The 26,802-nt window shown below is 37.8% G+C and overlaps 1 protein-coding gene across 1 annotated transcript in view; it reads right to left on the reverse strand.

Moving 5' to 3' along the window:
* Positions 1–26,802, reverse strand: part of LOC140142334 (AP-4 complex subunit epsilon-1-like) — a 37,670-nt gene that overhangs the window by 9,272 nt on the left and 1,596 nt on the right. Inside the window, exons 2-14 of the mRNA XM_072164303.1 lie at positions 23,035–23,158; positions 20,304–20,499; positions 19,095–19,254; positions 17,722–17,888; positions 14,076–14,149; positions 13,345–13,467; positions 12,655–12,764; positions 12,016–12,155; positions 10,589–10,701; positions 9,655–9,752; positions 7,618–7,839; positions 6,188–6,383; positions 3,334–3,595 (exon numbers count right to left, since the gene is read on the reverse strand). Of these exons, the coding sequence (XP_072020404.1) occupies positions 3,334–3,595; positions 6,188–6,383; positions 7,618–7,839; positions 9,655–9,752; positions 10,589–10,701; positions 12,016–12,155; positions 12,655–12,764; positions 13,345–13,467; positions 14,076–14,149; positions 17,722–17,888; positions 19,095–19,254; positions 20,304–20,499; positions 23,035–23,158 (1,985 nt within the window). The remainder of the gene's footprint in view (positions 1–3,333; positions 3,596–6,187; positions 6,384–7,617; positions 7,840–9,654; positions 9,753–10,588; positions 10,702–12,015; positions 12,156–12,654; positions 12,765–13,344; positions 13,468–14,075; positions 14,150–17,721; positions 17,889–19,094; positions 19,255–20,303; positions 20,500–23,034; positions 23,159–26,802) is intronic.

Raw genomic sequence — 26,802 nt, forward strand, 5'->3', positions numbered from 1 at the left:
ACATATATAATTAGCATAACAGAGATAAGCAATGTGGAAAATAATGATGTGATGAGGTAGATGCATTACAAAGCCAAAGGCCTGAAAGACAATGCATCACCTTTACATTAACAATAAGAGGTCCTGGGTTCCTGGGTTCTCTTCCCTGGTGGGTGACATTTCCTGTTCAGCCTTTGTTATAATGAAGTAGATGAAACCTTATTAGACACTCTCTAGTTTACACCCTGGGTTTCCACAACTGCAAAGGATCAATGTTGTCAAAACCTCAAATTTTGGCAATACACATGTAGTTCAGGTTCTCAAGTAGCCCAAAATTAGGCAGAAATGTGATAAATTACTATCACTATTTTTTTACCTTTGCAAGGCAGTGACATTAGTGCACATTTCATTTGGTGCATTTCATTTGGCGTACCTGTTGTAGATACACTTTTCTTTTTTTTCTCTTACCTGATATTTGCTGCAACATTAAACATTATTTATGTCTTTTTTATCAAGTATACCATGATATTTTCATATAAATAATATAACATGTAACCTTACTTATAAATTTTGTATAATGTATTAATGCTACAGACTTATTCTGTAACTTTTAACTGGGTGAAACAACTCTATACGCTCTGCATTCCTGTGGTATCCTGATCTCACAGACTACATTACCATAGCATTATTTTGTAATATAATATTAATATTATCTCATTTATCTCATTGTATGTTGTTAATTTATTCAAAAATGTTTATTCTATATTACATTATTCCTTTTCTTGTGCTAATGTGTTGTGATGATGAAAATAAACTGAACTGAACACTATCACAGGCACACACAGTGTTGCATAGTGATGGACAATTGACTGGTCACAACGCCGCTGGTCATCCAGGTATGCACATGTATGATTTCTAGTATGACGGACCTCTTGCACAAATTGGACATTAAAGTCACAACTGGCTTTAGCAAGATGGAGACCCAATTGGGTTCTTTCCAGGGTACAATGAAAGAAGATACCGAAGACATAAATCACATGAAATCTTTAGTGAACATTATGGAGGGTGATTTGAACCAAGTCAAAGAAAGTGTGATTCCCATTCTTGAGAAGGAACTTAAAGAAAAGATAAAAGCTCTTGAACAGAGTACACTGGAATTTGCTCTTCTTCAACATTCCCCCGTCATGTTGAAGAAACCTTGCATATTCACCTGGCAGCCACAATAACAAATGCACAAAACATCATGTTTATGAATGTTCATCGATTGCCAACCAAGTCTGCTACAGCTGATAAACCGATCAATGCCAAATTTTTGCGCATGAGCGGAAGAAACAGGAACAAATTCATCTTAGAAGGAAGACCACTTAAGATAAAAGTTACTGGCACAAAAGTACAGATCCTAGTAAATAATGCTGTCTACAGGGGACAGACTAGTAGGTTTCAAAGGCAATGTAGGTCTCTACAGGGATGATGGACTGGCCATCACTCAAAAAATGTAACCACTAATGTGGGTAAAGAATTCTTCAAACTCTTGGACCATCATTTCCCAAAAGAATCCCCCAACACAAAATCTTCAACAGAAATAATATAAAGTTAAGCTACTTATGCATGGAGAATATGAAATCTATCATCAATACTCACAACAAACAGACCCTCAACGTACCCTCTGCGAGCAACAACGAAAGGACATACAATTGCCCAAAGCAAGGAAGGGCAACTTGCCCGTTGAACGGACACTGCTTAATGAGAAACATCATATACAGAGCATCTGTTGCCCCAGAATCATATCCACTCAAGCAATACATCAGCCTTGCCAGCACCACATTCAAGGAGAGATTAGGGAACCACACGGCCGCTTTCAAGAACAAGTCCATGTCCCTCTCCATAGAACTTTCCAAGTTCACATGGTCATTAAAGGACAAAGGTGAACAATACACCCTTGAATGGTCAATAATACAGAAAGCTGCCCCATATAACCCATCCACCAAGCGCTGCAATCTATGTCTAGCAGAAAAATACCACATCTTGACAGCTGATAGAGACTTAACCCAAAACAAACGCTCAGAACTGGTGTCTAAATGCAGACATAAGCGAAAATAAAAACTCAGTGAATTTGGACTAACATTACTTTTTTCTTGGTTGGCCCAGTGCTTATTGATGGCTTTCTCCACTTCAACTAACTCTTTTTATGCTGGACTATATTGTAGCTTAAGGTCAAGTAGTTTGTGTGGAGTGTATAACCATTGTATTATGTGTGTGTGTTGCTTGTACTGTAGTTATTAGATCAGTTTGCCTGATGATTCCATTATGGATGGATGAAACTGCCAGTAGCAAAATAATTTAACTTTTGCATTATCACTGTTTATAAATATAAATGTAAATATAAATGTAAACAAATATAAATATAAACAGATATAAATGTTCAAACAAAAGTTTAAAAACTGTTGTTTGAACTTTGCCTGATGATTGCCCCAAATGCTGGCGTACATATGCACATTTTTTAAATATGCATACCGTATTGTTCCTAATAAGCGCCCAGTCTCTATTAAACGCCCACCCCAAAAATTTTCCACAATGAAAATTGAAATTTACCATTATTAAGTGCAAATATGTTAGATCATTCCTAGGTCTCACTGGATATTATAGGAAATTAATTTCTCCTGATGATAAGCTATTCCTCCTGTAAAAACGTACACACAAAAATGATCCCTAATAAACGCCCAGTCTCCATCAAAATGTCACAGCCCATGGGCGCTTATTAGGAACAATACGGTAGATATGTATGCGAATCAGCTGCCTCATTGTGTTGACATCACTGCCTCATCAAGATGAAAAATACTATAGTGGACTTCTGCTAGCAGCAATAATCATCACTCTTGAAGACTGTAAATTCCTTTTGTGTAAGATAACATTAAAGTTTTCCAGGCTCTGAAAACAAGTATATATTCTGTTTGAACTGCAACAAAGGCTGCCATGGTCTAATTGCCCAAGCAGTCCAACTTTAGCAAGCTGTGGTAGTATCAGGGTTGCCAAAAGATTTCAGCCCGAATCGAGGGTCAAATAATCCAAAAGTCGCCAAATTTTTCTCTTTACCATTGGTTTCTATGGGGCAGGAAACTACCGGAAGTCGTGGGAGCCAATGTTGAAAAGTCACCCAAATTTTTTCTTAACCATTGTCAAAAGTCGCGGAGAAAATTTTCAAAAAGTCGCCTAATTGGGCTACCAAATCGTGGGTTTAGCAACCCTGGGTAGTATTTGTAAAACCGCAGCAGGCTTGTTCCAAGTAGCCCAATTTGCATTACTTGGCAACACTGTGAATGCATATTCAACACTACTCCTATCTCCTTTACTCACCTGCCATGTGGCTCAATTTGTTCATGACTTTTAGCAGAGCCTCCCCCATCAGAGCTGACAGACAATGGAGGAGTCACTTGCACAGAGCTGTCTTTATCGCTTGTTAGTGACAAGACTGTAGATGTCTCAGCTCCGAGGGCGCTATCTTTGGCGCTATCTTTATCTGTTATTGGTGACGAGATAGAAGCCGATTCACCACTGGCAAGAGACGCTGGGCTCTCGTAGGGTTGAAAATTCAAACCAGCAAATATTGGCTTCACTTCTGTAAAATAAAAAAGTAGTAGATAAGGCATGGTTTATGGTAATACATAATGGGCAATTCCAATTGAAATCTATACACCCCCTATGAAAGACATGATCTTAATTTTTCACATACTGAGTGTCTATTTCAAATGAAGTTACCTGAATGGGTGGCTCTATTTGAAAGCTACACCCCTGAGTGGGAGATTCAGGTCATGTCTTCCATATGGGATGTATTGATTTCAACCGGCATAGTCCAATGTCAGTGCTAATTGATAAAAAGCCCATGAATATATATATCAAGGACTATAAAATGATATTATGCAACTTATACAAGATTTTGCAACTTTCAATTGTCTCTCAGATGGGATTTTCCCACAGTGCAATTTCCTTGGGTAAATCATTATATGGCTAAATGAAAGAGAAAATATTTATCTTCACTTCACAAAATTCAAACATGCCGTCTTCTAACAAACATAAACATGGCCAATGACCTTCCATACGTCTCTGCTGCCTACAGAGCACAATTACTCGCTAATGCATCAAACATGTACTATAAGCATACTGAAAACACACTATTACCTTCAGGGGAGGGTTGTTTTTCCATGTGTCTTTGCTGCCTGGGTTTATAGGGAGCACACCCATTCTCTAATGCATCAAACATGTACTCTAAGCATACTGAAAACACACTCTTACCTTCAGGGGAGGGTTGTTTTTCCATATGTCTCTGCTGCCTGGGTTTATAGGGAGCGCACCCATTCTCTAATGCATCAGACATGTACAATAAGCATACTGAAAACACACTATTACCTTCAGGGGAGGGTTGTTTTTCCATGTGCCTTTGCTGCCTGGGTTTATAGGGAGCACACCCATTCTCTAATGCATCAGACATGTACAATAAGCATACTGAAAACACACTATTACCTTCAGGGGAGGGTTGTTTTTCCATGTGCCTTTGCTGCCTGGGTTTATAGGGAGCACACCCATTCTCTAATGCATCAGACATGTACTCTAAGCATACTGAAAACACACTCTTACCTTCAGGGGAGGGTTGTTTTTCCATGTGTCTTTGCTGCCTGGGTTTATAGGGGCACAACCATTCTCTAATGCATCAAACATGTACTCTAAGCATACAGAAAACACACTATTACCTTCAGGGGAGGGTTGTTTTTCCATGTGTCTTTGCTGCCTGGGTTTATAGGGGCGCACCCATTCTCTAATGCATCAAACATGTACTCTAAGCATACTGAAAACACACTCTTACCTTCAGGGGAGGGTTGTTTTTCCATGTGTCTTTGCTGCCTGGGTTTATAGGGAGCACACCCATTCTCTAATGCATCAAACATGTACTCTAAGCATACTGAAAACACACTCTTACCTTCAGGGGAGGGTTGTTTTTCCATGTGTCTTTGCTGCCTGGGTTTATAGGGAGCACAACCATTCTCTAATGCATCAAACATGTACTCTAAGCATACAGAAAACACACTATTACCTTCAGGGGAGGGTTGTTTTTCCATGTGTCTTTGCTGCCTGGGTTTATAGGGAGCGCACCCATTCTCTAATGCATCAAACATGTACTCTAAGCATACTGAAAACACACTCTTACCTTCAGGGGAGGGTTGTTTTTCCATGTGTCTTTGCTGCCTGGGTTTATAGGGAGCACAGCCATTCTCTAATGCATCAAACATGTACTCTAAGCATACTGAAAACACACTATTACCTTCAGGGGAGGGTTGTTTTTCCATATGTCTCTGCTGCCTGGGTTTATAAGAAACACAACCACTCGCTAATGCATCAAACATGTACTATACTGAAAACACACTATTACCTTCAGGTGAGGGTTGTTTTTCCATGTGTCTTTGCTGCCTGGGTTTATAGGGAGCACAGCCATTCTCTAATGCATCAGACATGTACAATAAGCATACTGAAAACACACTCTTACCTTCAGGGGAGGGTTGTTTTTCCATATGTCTCTGCTGCCTGGGTTTATAGGGAGCACAGCCATTCTCTAATGCATCAGACATGTACAATAAGCATACTGAAAACACACTCTTACCTTCAGGGGAGGGTTGTTTTTCCATATGTCTTTGCTGCCTGGGTTTATAGGGAGCACAGCCATTCTCTAATGCATCAGACATGTACAATAAGCATACTGAAAACACACTCTTACCTTCAGGGGAGGGTTGTTTTTCCATATGTCTTTGCTGCCTGGGTTTATAGGGAGCACATCCATTCTCTAATGCATCAGACATGTACTATACTGAAAACACACTCTTACCTTCAGGGGAGGGTTGTTTTTCCATATGTCTCTGCTGCCTGGGTTTATAGGGAGCACAGCCATTCTCTAATGCATCAGACATGTACAATAAGCATACTGAAAACACACTCTTACCTTCAGGGGAGGGTTGTTTTTCCATATGTCTTTGCTGCCTGGGTTTATAGGGAGCACATCCATTCTCTAATGCATCAGACATGTACTATACTGAAAACACACTCTTACCTTCAGGGGAGGGTTGTTTTTCCATGTGTCTCTGCTGCCTGGGTTTATAGGGAGCACAGCCATTCTCTAATGCATCAAACATGTACTCTAAGCATACTGAAAACACACTATTACCTTCAGGGGAGGGTTGTTTTTCCATGTGTCTCTGCTGCCTGGGTTTATAGGGAGCACAGCCATTCTCTAATGCATCAGATACATAGTCATCCAGGAAAGACAAGGTAGAATCCAGCTGTAAGTCACTTCCATTACGGGATAACACACATTCCATCAATTCTGTGTCTTTACTAAGAGTCTCCAGCTCATAAATTCTCTAGAAACAAAATTAATGAAAGTTGATTTTTCAAGTGGTGATCCACAAATGGTAGAAATGATCAAATAGTGAGCCATAAAGTAAATTTTTTATTACTTCCGTGGTCCAGCTATGCGCAGGTGATCGGCGATCGCATAGAAGTGACAAGATCACCTACTATGCGCCGCGCTGACAACCAATGGGTCAACTGACTTGTTGTCAAGAGATCAGCCAATCAGCGTGAATGTTTATCTCTTCTGTAATCAAAATTTAGCTGTAGATAGCTGCATGCTGGGTAATGGTGCCATCTGCTGCAAATTCTCCAAACAGGGGGGTATTATAAAGAGAGATATTTTCGCGGTATGAATTTTTCAGGATTGGAGCTCTTTGGAGTAGTTTTGTAGTTTCTAATACTCATGATTAAAGATTATGGGTAAAAATATTTCCATGGACTTTTCGCAGTAGAAGGTGTGAAATTAAAAACCTTCCAAAAATTTCTCATTTATACAGTACTCTATAGAAAAGGGTAAGTACATATCGTCTTTGTGTCACTGGCCCCTGAACATGTTTAAAGCAGAACCTCCAATAACCTGTTGGCAGTTATGTTTTAAACATGTTCAGGGGCGCACATAGGAGGTTTTCCTGCCCAACAATGATATGTGTCGCCGGTATGGTTGCATTTTCTCCTGTAACTCTAATAATGGGTTGTCATGTTTTTGGAGGTCACCAGAATGGGTTAGATATTTTGTACATTTGCTACTATAAATATGGGTCAATTTTTGGCTCACCTGTATTATGTTTGGGGTCAAGGTCCCAAGAAGTCCTCAGTTGGAATATATGCACATATGGAGGTGATTAAAAGAACACACCCTTCCCACCCACTTACTGACCAGTGGCGTACCGTGGCCGCTCCTACCCCGGGGGGCTGAAGAAAATTCAATTTTGCCGCCCCTTCATCAACAGCCCGAAAAGGTTGACCCAAAAAATTTTTCGGTGGTTTGAAAAAGTGAAGAACAAAAAAAAAAAAAACTAAAGCAACACATTTTGATGTATAGCGCCCTTTTTTACTTATTCTTTCTCCCCCTTCTTTATGCTGCCCTTCTTCTTCCACCGCCCTTCTTTTTGCCGCCCTTCTTCATCCGCCGCCCCTTCGTTTTGGCGCCCCTGCTTTTACCCCAGGGCACGCACCCCAAAGCCCCCCAAATACGCACTTGCTGACACAACCCATAAAGATCTAGCTTACCAATCAACTCACCTGTCTTAGATTCATGGAGGCTGCCATTTTATATTTCCTCAAGATTTGTTTGACATCATCTGGTAAGACCTTCCCACATGCCACAACCTTCACCATGGCAGTAACCAGCCATTCTCTTGTACTGCTGTCATCGCTATAAGGCCTCTCTAATAAGGAACATAGAATGTGTAGAAGATTCTCACAATCAGGAGAATCTGGAAGGTTACAGCAGTCTCCTATCACCTGTAAAGAGCAGTTTATGTAATGATTCAATAAAAAAAGTCTTTTCTCAAGAGTAACATACAGGCATAAAAAGTGGCAACAACTAAATGTGTGCAAAAATTTGAAATGTCTCCAAAATTGGACAGATACAAGTGTACCGAAAAAAAACCACCCGAAAGTCCAGAAGTCCAAAATTCGGAAGGCTTACATTACTACGGAAGTTCACCATATCGGTAGTTCAAAAGAGCTACAGTGCTACTGCTATGCAATACTGTGAAAACAACAAGTTACTGCTTATTTGCAATTTGCATATGTACTTTTTGCCCTTGAACATGGATGAAGCAAACCATTCAATATAAAGTCTACACCTACAAGGTTTTATCCATTTTCAAGGGCCAAAAGTAAATATGAGGTGTTTCTTGCATGTACTATTGGCCCTTGAACATGGATGAAGCAACCTCTTCAATATAAAATCTACACCTACAAAGCTTTATCCATGTTCAAGGGCCAGAAGTACATATGAGGTTTTTCCCGCCTAGTGACGATGTGTTTATGAGGTGACAGGTGCCCTGCGAGCCGATAGAAAAATATTATTCTGTAATCAATTTCTATCCATCAGCTTTATTGAGTGTTAAGCAGGGCTGTATTTTAGCATCAGTGGGATAATTTTGCTGTCAAGCAAGAAATAAGAACCCACCATGGAACTGGTAATGTTTTGTAATTTGGCTGGAATTATAGACTGACCGATTGAGGCCAAAAAGATATGGTACAGCTGTAGATTGATTCAAATTAAGAATACAAATACAAATTCATTATTTTGAATCACAGTTTTAGAGTTTAAAAAAGTAGTGAGAACTGAACTAAGGAGACCGAAGAATGTATGTGTGATATCATGAAACCTTCAGTTGAATCCCATTTTCCATAATACCATAATTCTTCAATTTGGTTCTTAACCCTAACTGCCCTGAATGCTAGAAAATGCTATAGCGCAATAAAATATATAATACAGCAGTACAAAGCTTCTGCGAGCCCAAGCAGCCCAAGTGATGTAATTGCGCGATAATCTGATCATATATCAGTGTTCGAATTTAGGAAAAATAAATGGTTGTCCCACGGACAACCAGATTACAATTTCTAGTTGTCCGTCTAAGTTTCTGGTTGTCCGTAGGCCTATAAATGTGACTTTTGGCTAGATTTATGGTTGTCCGGCGGACAACCGAATCAGTATTTTTGGTTGTCCAGCGACTTTTTTAGTTGTCCCGGGCAACCGGACAACCAAAATTTCGAACGCTGTCATATATATATGGCACAGAAAGGCTGGCTGGCCAGGTCACTACACATGGCTTGCTATTATGGGCAAGGTGCTTTAAACCCCTGGGTCGGTGGTTTTCTATCTCCTCCGCCCACAAAAGCAGTTAGGTGTAAGGCCTAAAAAACAGTTTCCGAGTCAGTTTGTAAGATATAGGTTAGGGTTAATGCAAAAAAAATTACAAAAGCAGAGTGATTTATAGTGCGCTACGCACAGGCACAATGCCTAGATGTTGATCCACAAGCCTCAGCACACTTTACAGGTTGTCTCTGACAACTACGGCCCACATCATTCCATAAACCATTTAACAACAACACAGGGGAATTTTCAGCTTCAAGAGCGCACACCCTAGACATTCCACGAATGAACATCGCAATCAGGTTCAGCTCCCCGAGTTTTGTATGAGTTACAACGAGACAATTAGCAGTAAGCGTCTTGCCCAGGGGAATTTCAAGTTTTTCCACAAGAGCATAATAAACCTCCACCAAGGTTCGAAACCACAACCTCTCGCACACAGTCGAACTTACCCATGCAATGAGTTGAACCAATATTTCTGGAATGTTGGGTTTAGCTGCAAATGGTAGGTATAACTCCATGATATGCTGTTGTACGTCTATACTATTATCTGCAATTACAAATTGGATGCGACAGAGAGTGTTATGTGTGACTATCATCACAGGTCACCTCTGTCAAATAAAACATCATTCATAACAGGCTACCATATTTGATTGAACAAGGAAAATGCTACTTTTGAGAAATAGGTCTACAGTTTGTCCACTCTGAAGTACAAAGTGATAACGCGTGCCTGTACAGCACATAAACAGTGTGTAAAGTGGGCACAATGTGAACGTCTGTACTTAAAGCCATATAATAACATTTGCTGAGGAGAACGCCCTCAAATTTTTTAATTCTGGTTTTTACACGAATGTAATGCACTTTAGTCAATAAAGATACTCTGCAAAAATCAAGACTTTAGGTGCTGAAGTTTTGTCAAAATCCGAGATTTTGAATAAAACGATGGAACCGGCGTTTTATTATTTCTATTTCTATATTTTCTATGCTTTACCTCACTTGTTCGGCTCAAAATTAAAAGGGGACGTATCTGACAGTAAAAGCTAACATTTTATGGAAAATAAATACTAATCTATTTTTACAGAAATGTTTTAATATGGCTTTAAGAGCAGACTGACTATAGTTGAAATTATCTACAATAGAGTTCAAATTCACAACATAGCCACTGCAACATAGCCCTTAATATATGTGCCTAGAACTTTTGAAAAAAAAAAGGTTTATACAAATGTCATATAAAATAGACCATTCTGCCGATGGTATCACTAGACGTAATTTCAGATTAACAAAAGGTGGATTTATACCTGCTCACTTTTGCAAAAATGCCAAGTCAAATTGGGATAAGGAATGTATAGATCATGCAAAAGTGATTGTGAATTCAGCTTAACTTGCCTTGTGTTATAGCATTGATGATCTTGTGAACAATGTTTGTTGGTACATAGTTTCCTCCAGTAAGTATAAGCATTGTCATGGCATCCACATACCACCTCACAGTTGGACGATATGTAAAATATTATTTGGTTAAGGAATAATTATTTCAATACATTACAAGCTGGATATCATGCACATGCATAGATAGGTTGGGTGAATGACTATACTTTTTCTGGAACGAGTGGTTACTATGTGGCCAAATTTAGTGCAGAACACAAATCTGACCAAACGTTTGACACCTAGAAATTCAAAATGGCATCCAAAATAAACATATTTTGCTTGCTAATTAGATATTTAAAAAAAATATACGGCTTCCAATATATCTTTGGTGGTTGGGGAGCACACATTCAATACTTTAATTAGCAGTACCCTGCACAAGCTATGAATTGCCCGCATTGAATTTCATCTAATTTTCTTCATGACAACTGCTTCACTGGCTGTCACTGTTATTGTCCAGCTTTTAAAGTATCGGAACCTCATATACCTTTCAATTATTTTCTGGCTTTCTACACCATTCTATGGCTTTCTTTGTCTTTTTATGGCTTCCAGCAGCATTCTCAGGCATTTAACATCGGCAAGCGACACTGTGTTTACAACTCTCTCTTGCCAATACGGATATGCCAAATTCAAACCCCGCATACCACTCTCTGTACCCATCTTATTTCACAAAGGATATTTTTCTGCTTTTTTTGGCTGCTTCGACCAACAATACCTCATCTACCCTTAAAAGGATGCATTGCTTTCCACAAGAGTTGAACTTGGAGGGTGTTGGTTTGCAACAGAAGGCATCCCTAAATCTTTAGACCATTTTGCAAAGCACATTTGTACATAACATACAAATATGATTTCTTCTTGGTGATCTGTTTAAGAATTATTTTTGTGTGGATCAACTCAGCGTGCTGCCTCATTGTTCCACTTTAAATAATGCTATCTCCTCTGTTAAATCAGGCTATAGAATCGCGGCTAGGTCTCAAAACAATACTTTCATTCTCTAAATAAACCGAAAATCCGAAGCACAAATATTTTCAGGCACAATGGGATGAAGATTAAAACTCACTGGCAAATTAACCTCCTTTTTGGACAAAAGTAGTATAGTATCATCACCCTCATAATCAAATCCCCCAAGTCTTTATTTTGAGGTTTTGAGTTGTTTTGCTTAACTCAATCTTTATGACAATTGCCACCTTGTAACAAAAAGACATTATTACAATAAAGAGCATCCTCAAACACCTTAATGATTTTCTGCCTAAATCTGTGAGTGTGACTTAGGCAATTTATTTCAATGACTTAGACAGTTATTCCAGGACTTGTACCACTATATCAGTTTTTTTTTAAATTTCAAACCCTGCATACCACTCTCTGTACCCATCTTATTTCACAAAGGATATTTTTCTGCTAGTTGTGTAATCTTGTTCACCAGATCTCTCTTCACAAAGTCTTCTTTGGTGGAACCCATGAATGCCATCAGTTTCTTACACACGATAGAGATGTTGCTTTCATTGGTCATTCTATACAAGAGTTGTACTGTCTGTGTAAGCAATGAAAATACACTGCATAAAATTAGTATTGTAAGACAACTTTCTATGAATTCAAGAACCAATGATCAGAGCGACTATATTAAAACTCAACCCAACATGCAGAACTTAATGAATCAATTTTATCAATTAGCAGCAGCATTTTCACCAAAAGATAGCAATTTCAAGCTGTATCAAATGAAATGCGCACTGATGTTACTGCCATATCAGGGTGAAAAATGGTATAGGCAGTCTATGACAGTATTCTGATATTTAATTGAATATCAATTAGAAATTTTCACTTAACAAAACCAGTAAGTTTTTACTTACTCTAATATTTCATCCTACACGTCGGAGGACTTCTTCAGATGTGAAACATCTGATCCACTTGCCCGGGACGAAATATTAGAGTAAGTAAAAACTTACTGGTTTTGTCAAGCGAAAATTTCTAATTGATATGTCTTACAAACCTGATGAATCTATTCACTGTAATTGAATATCAATTGCTCCTACCTTCAATCTAATGGTTGAGTCCTTGTCATCTAGGCAGTCTATGACTGTGTTCTGATGTTGTATGGCACAGGATGGTGATATATCTAATATTGCACTTAAGGCAGAAATACCTGAAACATGATCAACAATAAAATAAAATCATTCTGGGTTACTCTACAGGAGTTCCTCAAGTACCTACAAATACATAAGACTAGTCCACATGATGAGTTATGAACTACTATTTTATATTTTGTTATTATGAAGTGAATGTACATATTTTTGGATTATTATTATTTTTTCTTACTTAACCTGGTTGAATCCTTCAATGTTGTATACAGATAGCCAGGCGTTACCCTAATCACTGGCTGTGAGGTATTTACCCTCATTCAATGTCAGACACTGTTCTCCCATGGTATATGATATACAGATAGCCAGGTGTTACCCTAATCGGAACTGGTTGTGAGGTATTTGTCATTCACTGCAACTGCCTTGCAATTTAAATGCAGTATGGAGAGAACAGGTAATAAATGTGCCACCTCCGGGAATTGAACCAGGGACCTCTTGCATCTGAGTCTAAGAAATGTAGGCAATCTGAAAATTCCAAAATGTGTTCAGACCAAAGCATTTATTCCACCAAAGATATTGGCTTACAAACATGCAAAGAGCCCAGACTCAAAATAATTCACATAATCAACATTCCATGGTTCTTACCTAAATATTTCAGATTGTTGTTCCTTGATTTGACAAATTTGTTGATACAGTAAGCAGCCTTATCCAGGAGTTCTGATGATGGGTGAACTTTTGTTACTGTTATTATACACTCATATTGCACAGCTGAAATGAAAAAGATAACGAGAGTTATGACTGGCAGGTGGTATCTGGTCAAGTGCAGATGCAACTATCACAAACAACCATTTAAGTCAGTTCTGTTAGATCCACTCTTTAAAAAAAAAAGGAAAAAGCGGACAAAAATACAAATTCTGATAATTAGTTTGGTGATTTTCACCCCAATTTGCTCTAAAATCCTCGGGCTCCTCCAAAATGCCAGAAAAATCATGACAGGCCCCCTGGATCCCCCTCAGTTTATTTACATCACATGCTAAAAGCATTTTCCTCCCAAAATATTGCTGCTACACTATTTTGCAAAGACCTTTTGCACTTGACGACCTATCATGTAAAAAGAACTAAGTCACATCTGGGTCACACCATGCTATGCTGAGGTGCTGATATAAAAAAACATGGTGATTCAACTAACCAATCGGAACCCGACTACATGTTTATGCGGTCAACAGCGCCAAATCGGGCAGTGCAAAATTTCTTTACAAATAAGTGTATATTGTTTGATTTTTGATTTGATTAATTTTGCATTGATTGCTAAATCAATCTATCGATCAGGCAATATCAATCAAGAGATTGATTAAAGGATCAAAAATCCTACTTACCAAAGGCTATATTCTGACTAAGATTAGCCTTATTAAACATCTCATCTAGCACATCATGTATTGTACCACAACACCTGAAATGCAGAAAATAAAATAGATCTGTTAAAAACAAGATTGCGGACAATGACTTAACTGATGCATATAAGTAGCTGTCACATCCCATCACAATTTTACACACCATTGGGGATTCATTAAGTTCAAATATGTTTTATTTATCCTTCACATTAATGAGACCCAGTTTTAAGTTCACTGAACTTTCTCAGTTACTATTTTTACAATTTAGTATCTGTCAAAAATCATTAAATTTTCCCATCTTTGGGGCACACCAAGATGGGCAAATGGACTATTTAGTAAGCTGCCAACTAGTCAACTCCACAAAATGTGACCCGGCAGCACAAATGAGCCGTAAATTCCCTAAATTGTATTCTGAGTTACGGTGTAAAATGTGTACGAAGGTCGTATTCATCGGTAACTTAAGCTGGCCCGACATCTGTCTCATTTTGATAGTCAAAACTAATCAATAATCCTATTGTTGAAGTGGATAATAAGCTTCTACCTTAGATGGCTATAGAACTTTTAATAGCTCTGGTCTTTGTTTGCTTTTGCTAAATCCTGTTCAAGTGGTGGGTTACCAGGCATTGTATTTTGTACAGGTATGCATAGCCAACAATTAACAATGAGAGAACTTTCTTAAACCTCGTTGACTTGGGGATGATTTGAAATGACCGCCAATTATGACTGTTTGATATTTATTGCCAGCAATGTGGAAAAAGAGACACATGTAAAAGCGTAAAAAGCTATAATTTTGTTGAAGGAGCAAAGTTTAACAAGCCATCACCCGCTTCTGGATATCGTTTGAAGTCAAATGATATACCATTTTTATGTTTATGTTGTTTATTTTTTAAACACGAAATAAATTTAACAAAATTGACCGGGGGAGGAATTTACGTCTCATTCGCCGTGAACGGTCACAAATAGCCATAAACCTTGTATAAATAACCAAACAGGCAACCCTTAGATTTGGTCCAGCTGGGTGGAGGAATGGCGGCTATATGCAAATTAGGAGATTGATGATCACATCTGTGACATCATTTTTTGTCAAAATTATTTGTGCCGAAAAATGACGAACATTTGCACTTCTCTTTCCATTACTGTCATATTGTGAAGTACCAAATAGCTGTGGTGTTAGTCTAATATGTTAGGAAAAATTCAGTTCAGTTCAGTTCAGTTTTATTTCATCAAATTCATCCATTAAATAAATACAATATAAAAAAGCTTTTACAAACATCGTATAATATGGTGAAATGATGAGGATGCCACTGAGCAGAGCGTGTTGTTGTGGCACCCTTTACAGAAGTTAGTATTAAATAATTATGATAAACTTTAGACTTTAAATTTTTAGAATAATAATAAATACAATAGCAAGATATATGCCTTGTGGGTTAGGTATAAACTAATTATCACAAGAGCTGTGCTTTCAATTATAAATCAATGAGTAGTGATGGTGAAAATAACAACCAAACCTACACAGTAGGTGTAAAAGGTTGTAAAATCCCATTATAATATAAAACAGTTCAGGCATGGCATAAGTATATTTACGGTACAATAGTAACAAAAATGTAAAAATTAGCCCGGTGAAAGCATAAGCACATGATTGCACGCGTGCACTTGCAACGAAGTCTATATAATGAGCTAAGTTATAACTAACATAGCAGGTAACTATATATTTAATGCAATATTTTGTAAATTAAATCTACATATTTAATGGAGCGATAAATTAACATGGTAAATGGTGTATAGTTCTGCAGAGCAAGAACAATGAAATGCAAAAGTGATAATCTGCATACAAGGCAAAGCGAGCTAACAAAATTTATCAAATAGCTTATTTTTAATATAACAAAGTAATAATAATAATAAATAAAGACTGGAACAATACAAACAGACAGACAAAGCGGGTCCGATTTGTTGTGGAACATATATACTGAATTAATTTTATGCAAGTAGATCCTGAAAAATGAGAAGGAAAAAACCAAACAAAAACAACAACTGCAGGTGTAGGCTAATCAGTGTTGTACATATGTGCTGATGAGGATTTTTTTAGAGTTGGATTTGTAAGATGGCACTGAACTACAAGATTTGATAGACTGGGGAAGTGAGTTCCAATAAAGGGCTCCTTGAATACTAATTATATTATCAGCCAATTTGGTATTGGACATTTTAACGTGGAAATCATTGGCTTGCCTAGTATGGTGATGGTGAATACTTTTGTTAGGTCTAAAAAACTCCGTAATGGCCAAATCTTTTGGGAGGAGATTGTGGTGGTATTGGAACATAAATGTTCGAGTTGATGGAAATAAATATCTTGCACCTTAAGAGTATTGAGTTGTTTAAAAAGCGGGTCTGTATGGGCAAGCCAAAGAGAGTTGGTGCATGTCGAATAATTCTTTTTGTATAAGGAATAATGAATTTATATGGGAATTATTTTTTGTCAGCCCAGATAATGTTGCAGTAGGATAAGTAGGGAGAGCAAAGGTGTTATAAAGTGTATGTAATGATTCCTGAGGTAGATAGAGGCGAACCTTACGGATAATACCATTATATTTAGAGACCATTTTGGATACATTGGAAGTGTGAGATTTCCATGAAACATCGTCATCAATTAATATGCCTAGAAATTTAGTTGTGTGAACTTTGTCTAAAATATGATTATCTATGAGAATTTTAATATCTTTGTTATGAATATTACTGTATTTATTTTTGAAAATCATGAAATTAGTTTTTTTGATATTTAAGGAAAGTTTATTTAGTTTAAACCAGTTCGAAATGGTTACTAGTTCATTGTTAACTAGAGTTTCAAGGGAGTTTTGATCTTTATGTGAAAAAAGAATATTTGTGTCATCGGCAAATATGACGAAGTCCGCATTGTTGGAACAAAGAGGAAGGTCATTAATATAAATTAAAAACAAAAGTGGGCCCAATATCGATCCCTGTGGTACACCACATGTGACAGATGTCATATCAGAGGAACTCTGATTGAAAACTACATATTGTTTTCTGTTATTAAGATAGCTGCGTATCCAATTATTAGCAGTGCCTCTATACCATAAGTGTCAAGTTTATTTAAGAGAATTTCATGGTTAAGTGTATCGAAGGCTTTGCTAAGGTCTAGGAAAATACCAACTGTATGGAGCCTATTATCAAGATAATTGGTAATTTTGGTGTAGAGTTAGTTGATAGCCATGTAGGTGTAACGTTTTTGTCTGAAATCAAATTGTTTGGGACTAAGGATATTGTGAAATGAAATGAAGTCATAAAATTTTTACCTGAGGACCCATGTTGACATTGGCTAAATTAGCTGTATTTTCGCTTGAAAGGGTGACAATTCTTGTCATTTTCATTTCGCCATTTTTATTTGAACAGACAAATTTGACCTTTTGAGGTGATCTAGTAGATTTTCTTAACAGTCGTTTTTGTTATCCCCACTACAATTTGCTCTTTGAAAACTAAACTTTTTTTGAGGTACCAATTTTTTCTGATCGCTGGATCAACAGTGTCTGAAAAGCGGAGGGGTAATGAGACGGGGCAATAGCTAACTACCTTGGGGCTATCTAAGACACTGATTACCAGTTGATCAACTACAGGTTACCTTTCATCTGCAGCTCCAAGCCTAGCCAACATCTTCAAGATGAGGATCTGCATCCATGGTGCCGACACTCCATGGAACTCAAAATCTGATGACAACTTCCTCATGATAATCTGATCCAAAATGCCCACAAGGGGGCGCACTAGCTGTAACTGCTCTGATGGATCCCTCTGCAAAACAAAAACAGAATAAAAGTTCAGTTATTCTGTTAAAAAACTTGTGTGGAAAGTTGAATGGCACCAAAACCGAATCACCAGTGGCCAGAATTCAATTAAAGATCAAACCATGCCAGACAAGCTGTTGTTTACAAAAATATTTTGCAGGTATATATTTTCACTAAACATCATTGCTACATAACTGTTTGAAAACAACTGAATACCTGAGTGGAAGAAGGGCCCAACTCCAATTTTTTACAAAAATGAGTTAGACCCTGGACTGTTCTTCCGTGTGTGTGAACGATGAGCCAAAATCCACTCTCTAAATTGTCTTCCATGTACACTTAATCATGGTTTTCATGGAAGAAAGGCCCAACTCCATGGAGTCCATGGAGTTGGGCCCTTCTTCCACAAATATTGGGTTAAAGTGGAATTTTGTTTATCCATGAAATCTGCTTTTCACTACAATAAACTTTCTTGCTAACATATTACATGCTCCTACTTGTGCAATTTATGGATAATTATCAAATTTCTGTAGCTATTTATAACACATCTGCTTTACGGAACTGGCACTTGCAGTATATTAGTGGAAGAAGGGCCCAACTGCAGCTCGTATTAAGTCCTGTACCGTTGACATCATATAATTTCTAATGTATGTAATACTGTATGTTCATGTATTAAAAGTCCCCTGAAGATGAAAACATTCTGTCCATAAAACTTTTCCAAATATTAATTTTTTTCTTAATATCTCAAAAACAGTTTTGATGGAGTTGGGCATTTCTTCCACTCAGGTATTCAATTGATAACAATTTTTGGAGTGCAAATTTTGCACTCTACTGTGACCTGATTGGTGGGTGATACGAGAACCTGGTCGCAAAGTTTTGGCTCCTGGTGACCAATATCTTACACTACAAACAATAGGACCAGGAGCCAATCTTTGGGACCAGGAGCTCATTTTAGCTCCTGGTCCAGGCCTACTTAATATAAGGCCTGATTACATAATTCTTCCTTCCATGTCTATTGCCAGTGCTCCTTGTAAATGACGGAACCATGTAATGGGCGAATATGTGTGTAAAATCTTGCTTGGTAAAAATTGATTGGAATTTGGAACTACATTATTTTTTGTTTCATTATCTTCACTATAATGCTGTACTAACAAATTTTAGCCACAAGCAACTCATTTTTCTTGATAAATAGTATTTATTTTTATTCCATACAAACCTGTATAAGATCATAGTACATCTGTAATGCAGCATACATGACAGTGGGATCCCTATCACACAGGGCTTGCTTAAATCTATCCTGCATATGTAGTATGAGATGGGGAGCCTTGTGGTAAAATCTATGCAGCACCATCACAGCTTTCTTTCTGACCAATGCTCTGAAATAAATCATATCAAACTTTGATGTTTTAAACTCCAAAAATATGATGATGGAGCTCAAGTGAAAACACATATAAACTAATTTGGTATTGCCACAAAACTTATGAAGAATCATATAATTACAAGGCTGGAGGGTTTTCAAATACAACATATCTTGCAACCATACGAAAACATTTTATTGATAATAATACTACAATTATCTAAAAACTAAAGACAATAAGCATATACCTTAACCATCTCATTACAGCTCAATCAATGATGATTCCAGTTCCAGAACAAACTAACAAGCACACAAGGTTGTAGCCACCAGTTTTTGAGTGCTGGGTTTGCGCGCAGGGCCATGAAGCGGCCAACGAGGCACTTGCCCCAAGCTAGGAATGTGTATTTTGTAATGTCAGAGAGGGCCTGTCACGGTATCCTAAGCACTGAACAAGTGCTAGGCTGAGCAGCATTTCCAAAACCAAAGTTATTAAATTAGCAATGACCATTCAGTGGTTTAATTATTTAACTTTTGAGAATTCAGAACTGTACATACATGTACATATGATTGTACATATGATTTTACTATAAGCTTGTTAATAATTTATTGCTAAAAACCTATTTCTGGTATTGAACCTTTATTAGTACTTTAGTAATGTACACATGTTTTGGAAATTTGAGTAATGAGTGGCAACAATAAAATCACTATTTAGTGATGGGTGACATTAGAAACCACGTCTAATTTGGTCCTATATCACTATCGGTGTCCGGTTAAATACTGATGACTCTATCTATATCATACCCTGGTGATGTAATAAATTATATCAAGCACAATAATTAACATTTGCATAGTGTTATCATTTTTTATTTCAATAAAAAACAAAAGCAATATGTAATGTTCAGGGTACAATTAAGAGCCATCAATACCATGAATACCTGGGGGGACCGATAGCGCTATAGGACCAAATTAGATGTTGTGCCTTAAAGAGTGCCAGGCAGGAGCGAACACTGCCGACCATCGTTGCAACAACCCTGCCAGCAAACAAACAAATTAACAACTATGATTTACCTTGGATGCGTCATCTTTTCTTCAACCAATGGCAGCATAGCAGGAATCATATCAGTGCTAACAAGTTTACACAGCACACCCAATGCCATACAGTTATCCAGGATGTTGGTGCTACGCAGATCACGTTGTATAGTGTTGATTAGAAGCAACACTAATTCATGGTTCTCATGTAAGAACATCGAAACTGCTAGATAACCTGCATGAATAAAGAAAATGATATAACATGACAAAGTGGATCTAGTAATAATATTGTACCTTTTTGTATAAATTACCATGTTATAACTTATACATTGCACATGTAACAAAACTGGCTCACTCCATCTCTTATTTGCTCACTCGATCCTCCCTTTCTCTCCCTCTATGTCTCTCTTTCTGTCGTTCCCTCTCTTCCTCTGTTTCTCTTTCAAAATATATTACATAGCTGTGGTATTTAACAATATAAAAGTGACATAACCATATGAAGATTGTAGTACCAGCAAATCACAAATACACAGTCCAGATACTGTAACCGTACCTATTATAGTGGGGTCTCCCCGTCAGTCCGAAACACTGTTAGTCCGAACCACCGCTAGTCCGAATTTTAGGGTTAGGTTTAGGATTAAGGTAAGGGTTAGGTTTAGGTTTAGGGTTAGTGTTAGGAAAGCTTAAACTTCAGGCTAGCGGTGGTTCGGACAGACGGGGTGTAGCCCCTACAGTAGCGTTATTGGGGGAGCTGTACTACTAGGCAGAACTTGTCTTATATTGCTGAGTTTGGCCCATTTCATTTAAAAATCATAGTATTTTGTGATAATAAAATAGAAATAAAGGGTCCAACATTATCCTTTACACTCTTGGCAGTAAAAAACATTAGAGAGATTGCGGAGAGGCGTTCACTGCAAACGCCATACGGGTTACGGATTTCTGCATTTTGCGGTAGAACGTCATAGTCCGTTCACATCCAAACTAGCCTCCTACACAGCCAGTTTGTGTCGGTCCTAACGCTCGTCGTTCCTAGTATGTTCGTGATAGCCGCATAGAGTCTGAACCAAGACTACGTGTTAACGCAATTGCAATCATGATGGCGCTATGCTGAGACAAATAATCTAAAGGTAATAGGAAGCACCCATTGATTCACCTTGGGTGCATCGAACCAGAACATATTATCTTCTTTCATCGAACTACTTTCCTCGGTATTGATATGCAAATACGACTGGCTGTATCTATAATGCTCTAAGCATTCAGTCCAGATTAGCCATATTTGAGTTTTGCGGGCTATTGGAAAATGAGTATAGGCCTATGTTCACACGTGTATGCTATTTGTCTAAATAATCTAAACAGAGTTTGGTGTTGGATGCCTAGGAAGTCTTGGTGTATATTATTTGAATAACAAGAAACAAACTCCATTATCATATAAATAATACCCTGTTTACTTTCTAAAGCAAAATGAAAATAGATAATCTAATATGCCTAGTTACTACCCAGCAAAGACAAATATATTACAGAAAACGTTACATGTCGGGTTAAAGGTTATGTGAGGGTCAAGGGCATTAAGAGTTTTAATAACATTCAAAAACCCTTTGTTCTAAACTTGCTGATAAACGTTCTAACACAATAGACACTTAAATATGTTTGCCAAATGATATTTTACTATAGCATGATTTCGAATTTTGGCTTGAAATGTTGTTGTATTATTTTTTTCAGTATAACACGAGTTTTCATGATTTTTATATAACATACATCGATATGTTATCAAAACATTTTAACTAAAACCAAAAACACATGCATTATCATGTTTTAAAAACATTTTGGAGTTTGCTGAATAGTATCCATAAGCAAAACACTTTGACAGCTGTTTAATGCACAACGAAAAAGCAAAGCGACAAATAGCGTTGCACGAACTTCTGTTCCCCGTCCCAAACAGACAATTATACGGAATTTATGCCGTAGCACGCCACAATCTTGCCTAAAACGCCTCTTCGCAAGCTGATTTTTGGACGGCATTTTCCACACACAAATGAATAGGCAATCTACCCGTTCGAATTCAAGCGTCGAAAAAAATCGAAATTTGTTCAATTCTTCTTGTCTATCTACGAGATCAAATTTTAACCCCAAAATGGATTTTATTACATGTCGGACTCTACTTGTTCTATTAGGATACTTTGATTCGTTTCATAACATGATAAACATAACATTTTTCTGCATTTTATAATGCGTTTTTTTGTCATTTTGGAGCGTCATTTTTTGCTACCAACCATAGCGTAATCGCTTTTACGGTAATTCCACGATTGACCAATTCACAATAGATTTCACCCTCTAGAGGGCATAATAACCGATTTTCGACTAATGTAGCTTGCCGTTCGCGTTCCCGTGTCACGTTTCACGTAAATTTCGCAATCTCTCTATTATTTATGTTTTTACTGCCTCTGACATATCATTTGGGTGTAAAGGATAATGCATTACCCTTTATTTCTTTTAAAAGTTTATAATTTTTTCAAGATTTCAAGAATTACAAAATCCAAATTTGATGGAAATTGAACACTTAACTTTGGCTTTTTAAAGCCATTTACCTTCTCCAAAAATAACTTAAAAGTCATTTTTGGAGTAGGTAAATGGGAAAAAAATTATGCAATATCACATTAACACAATGCTGAATGAAGACACTGTAAATAATCATAGTCTATGTAACAGATTAATTTATCCATATAGGTATTGAACTTTTCTTACTGATATTATAGCACCAGTATGTACTTACCAACTCTTTTGGTCATCAGTGTCCCTTGTTGTGCAAGTTTCAGTGCATAGATGTAACCAAATGATGCACTTTGACCCAGCATCTCACAGTACATCAACCGCACTAAATACTCCTTCATCTTTTTCTGTAATAAAACAAGGAAATACATTTTACAAATTGAAGAGTAAAAGGGATTCCAAGGTACAGCATCTGGGTATGGGGTAACTATCAAATCAAGGAAAAGGAAAAAAAAAAGAAAAACTATGGAAAAAAGTACAACAAACTAACTCAAACACACGGACTCTGGGTTACACAAATGTTTGTTGTTGTAATTGTGCATATACTGGTATACTACAAATGTACATGTGTAAGTAAAGCAGGGGTCGAAATATGTGATAGCCATGGCTATTATATTTTCCATCGGGCTATTACATTAGGTTTTATGTCCATTTTATTTCTACCCCTGGTGAGGGATAGACTACTGCCCTCATTTTCAACTTTCTGGGTTGACGACTGAGAAACTTCTGTTTAAAAAAGTGTTGGACTTTGCAACCAGATTATGTTGCATTGAGACTGTGCAGTTGTGTACAAACCTTTTGGCTACATGTATGCTTGTTACTGAACACAACGAGTGGTTATACTATCACTGTGACAAGGTAGTACTTCGTATTGGACAAACTACCTCATTTTAAAGCTCCCTGAAAAATGTTGGATTAGCTTTTGTCCAAACAGAATAGGTTTTTTTATGCAACATCCACACCTACTCAGTGTGAAGTTTTTAAATTGAGCCCTTCTATCAGGCACATTTCTCCATGGAAGCAAGATCGCAGTAAAATATCAATCGAGCCTGAATAAAGAACCTGTCTAGCATCTAGCGTAAATTCTGGGATATAGGCCAGCTAGTGGCGTGCGTACTGCGCAAAGGGGGGCAGGGGGCACAGGTCCCCCACTTTGGTTGGTCATTCGGGGGAAATCAGTCATTCGGGTGAAATTGGAAGGTCCCGTGGAAGGAAAAATCTCTGAGAAATTCAGGGAAATCAAGAATAAATTCGGAGGGAAAGAAGAAAAAAAGTAGAACGAAACCATGCTTGCTGTTGTGGATAGCATTCATAGCAAAACTCGAAGGCCATTGATGTTTTGTCCAAAATCCGTACCTGATTTACATATGGTGTGAAAAAAAGGTATTATGATTATGAAAGAGTCCGTCACTTTTGACGGTACAAAAACGTCAAAATTTGCCCCCTCAAAATAGGATTCCTTGGCCTTTTAAAACGCTAAAACCCCAGAGCTTTCGGGGGCGCTGTCCCCTGGACCCTAATACCAGGGGCCCTAAGGTGGGTCCCTGGACACCCATGAGGGACTTCGTGGCAAGCCGCTCGCAGTGCGGGCTACGCCCATACCTTACACTCCTAATCAGACTCCATTCGGGGAAACTAAACAACCTGCCCCCCCCACTTTCAATGTGCTGCGCACGCCACTGGTATAGGCCTACACAAATTTAGTCCATGCAGTCATTCTCCCAATGTAATGCAAATGAGTGCTTAGGCTACGCGCACATATTCATATTTTTTTATTTAGCTTGAAATTGGCAATTTGTCCACGCTTTGCGCACAGTTCCAACTGGTTTAATGTAAAAGCAAAATTCACTACTTCCGAATTTGGAAATTTTTGCGCGCTTCGCATGCATTTGTCCAATTCAATTTTCGTACTTGATCATTTTAACTTGAAGTTGAAATTGACAGGCTTTCTGCACTTTGTACAGAAGTTATTCAGAGAACACCACTTTCAAATTCCGAAATTTTGGGCGCTTCGCATTCCTTCAATTCAATAATGTTCATATGATTATTTTAGTGTAAGTTTACCAAAAAAAGCATGCGCACCGTCGACACATGCGCAAAGCAAACCTCCGTCGACACATATGCATTCGATGAACATGCTAGTACTGTAGAGGGAAACAGGACGGTTCGCACCCTTTCAATTTCGGACCCGTGCACTTTCGCCCCCTTTCAATTTCGCACCCGTGCACTTTCGCCCCCTTTTTAAACCGCGGGTAATGTGCTGCTGTTGATTGATGATGCACGATCGATCGCTTCAACTCCCGGCGGTACAGTGGGGTGTTGTATATGTGTATAGTATTGGTTGACTGTTTAGTGTTGATTGTCTGTGTTTGCAGTACCGGTACTGAGTCCAGCGTGTACAAAAGCAAACAGTATGTGTACCCGGGATGTTGATGGACTCTCCGGTTCGATTGAATTTAATAGGCCTATATTATTACAATATATTAAATGTGCTTCGACTGAAGATTGGTATTCATTATGTTTTTGATTTGTTATTTTATTTTACTTAGGTCTATTTTATTTTATTTAGGCCTATTTATTATTTTTATATAATTATTATTATTATTATTATTATAATTATTATCTATGCCCGTGCAACGGGGCATAGATATTGTATTTGTTGTGTTTATCTATGCCCGTGCAACGGGGCATAGATATTTATCTATGCCCGTGGTAACGGGGCATAGATATTCTGCTTGTTGGCTTTAGTCTTCTCCTCCTTTTCCTCCTCAAGACTTTTCTTTGCTCCAGCATATCTTAGGAACTAAAAGAGCCCTAGGGCCCAAACTTAGTACAAGGATAGCCCATGACTCCTAGATATTTCCTAGGGTAGTCTCGACCCCACAGGTCAAAGGTCACGGGCCCCAGGGGCCCAAATGTTAAAATACAAAACATGCAGTTTCTCTTCAACTAAAGCAGCATAAGGGCCCTGAGTTGGTACACTGATAGCCCTTTGGCATAAGACATTCACAAATATGCATGAGCTCCATAGGTCATTTACAAGAAAGATGCTTTGTCTTTTGAAACATGTCTTGTTTTTGGATGTTGCTGCACATAATAATTTATTTCTATCAATTAGATTTGTTCAGTTCGTCTTAATTTCTTTGTATTTTTTTTCTTTTTCTTTTTGTTCTTTTTATCTTTCTTTCTTTCTCTTTCTTTCTTCTTCTTTCTTTCTTTGTTTTTCTTTCTTCTTTCTTTCTTATTACACTTACACATTAAAGTATTTATTTTGGAACTTAGCTACAAATATTATGAATTGCAACTAAACACAGAAACGCTATATTCAATTTATTATTATAACTATTATTGTTATTATTACTGTTATTATTATTATCATCATCATTGTTATTATTAGGGGATGTGCAATAATTATGAGCCCTGGGGGGAGGGTAACATTGGGGTGGGGGTGCAAGAAATGTTTGACGAGCGAAAGGGGGAGGCAAGCAATTTTGGCCAGCCGAGGGGGGCAAGTGATTTTTGGCACACATTCATGTGGCGCCTTTTAAATAAAACACTCTAAAAATGCTTAGGAAAACAGTACGGAAACGCTTTAATATGCAAATTATCCTGCTCGCTCCGCTCGCAACATATATCTAGACCATTTAAGGTTTGAAAATTGGGATCCCAAAAATTTGGCATGTGTAAGGGGGGCAAAGATTTTTGGCGGGCCGGGGCAAGCGATTTTTGGCAGACCGAGAGGGGGGGGGCAAGCGATTCTTGGCGGGCCGGTCGGAAATTAACACCCCGGGGGGGGGGGAATAAATATTGCACAGCCCCTTCCCAGCAAACACAAAACGTTTTCGACATCATTCGCAAAAGGTTATAAAAGGTTGTCAGAAAACCTTTAAATGTCGGGTTATATAAAGGGTACATTAATGGTATAAAACGCGTTTTTATAACATTAAAAACATTTGTTCGTAATTTACTGCACAGCAAACACAAATGTTTT

The sequence above is a fragment of the Amphiura filiformis genome, chromosome 20 (genome assembly GCF_039555335.1).
Source record: "Amphiura filiformis chromosome 20, Afil_fr2py, whole genome shotgun sequence".
NCBI lineage: Eukaryota > Metazoa > Echinodermata > Ophiuroidea > Amphilepidida > Amphiuridae > Amphiura > Amphiura filiformis.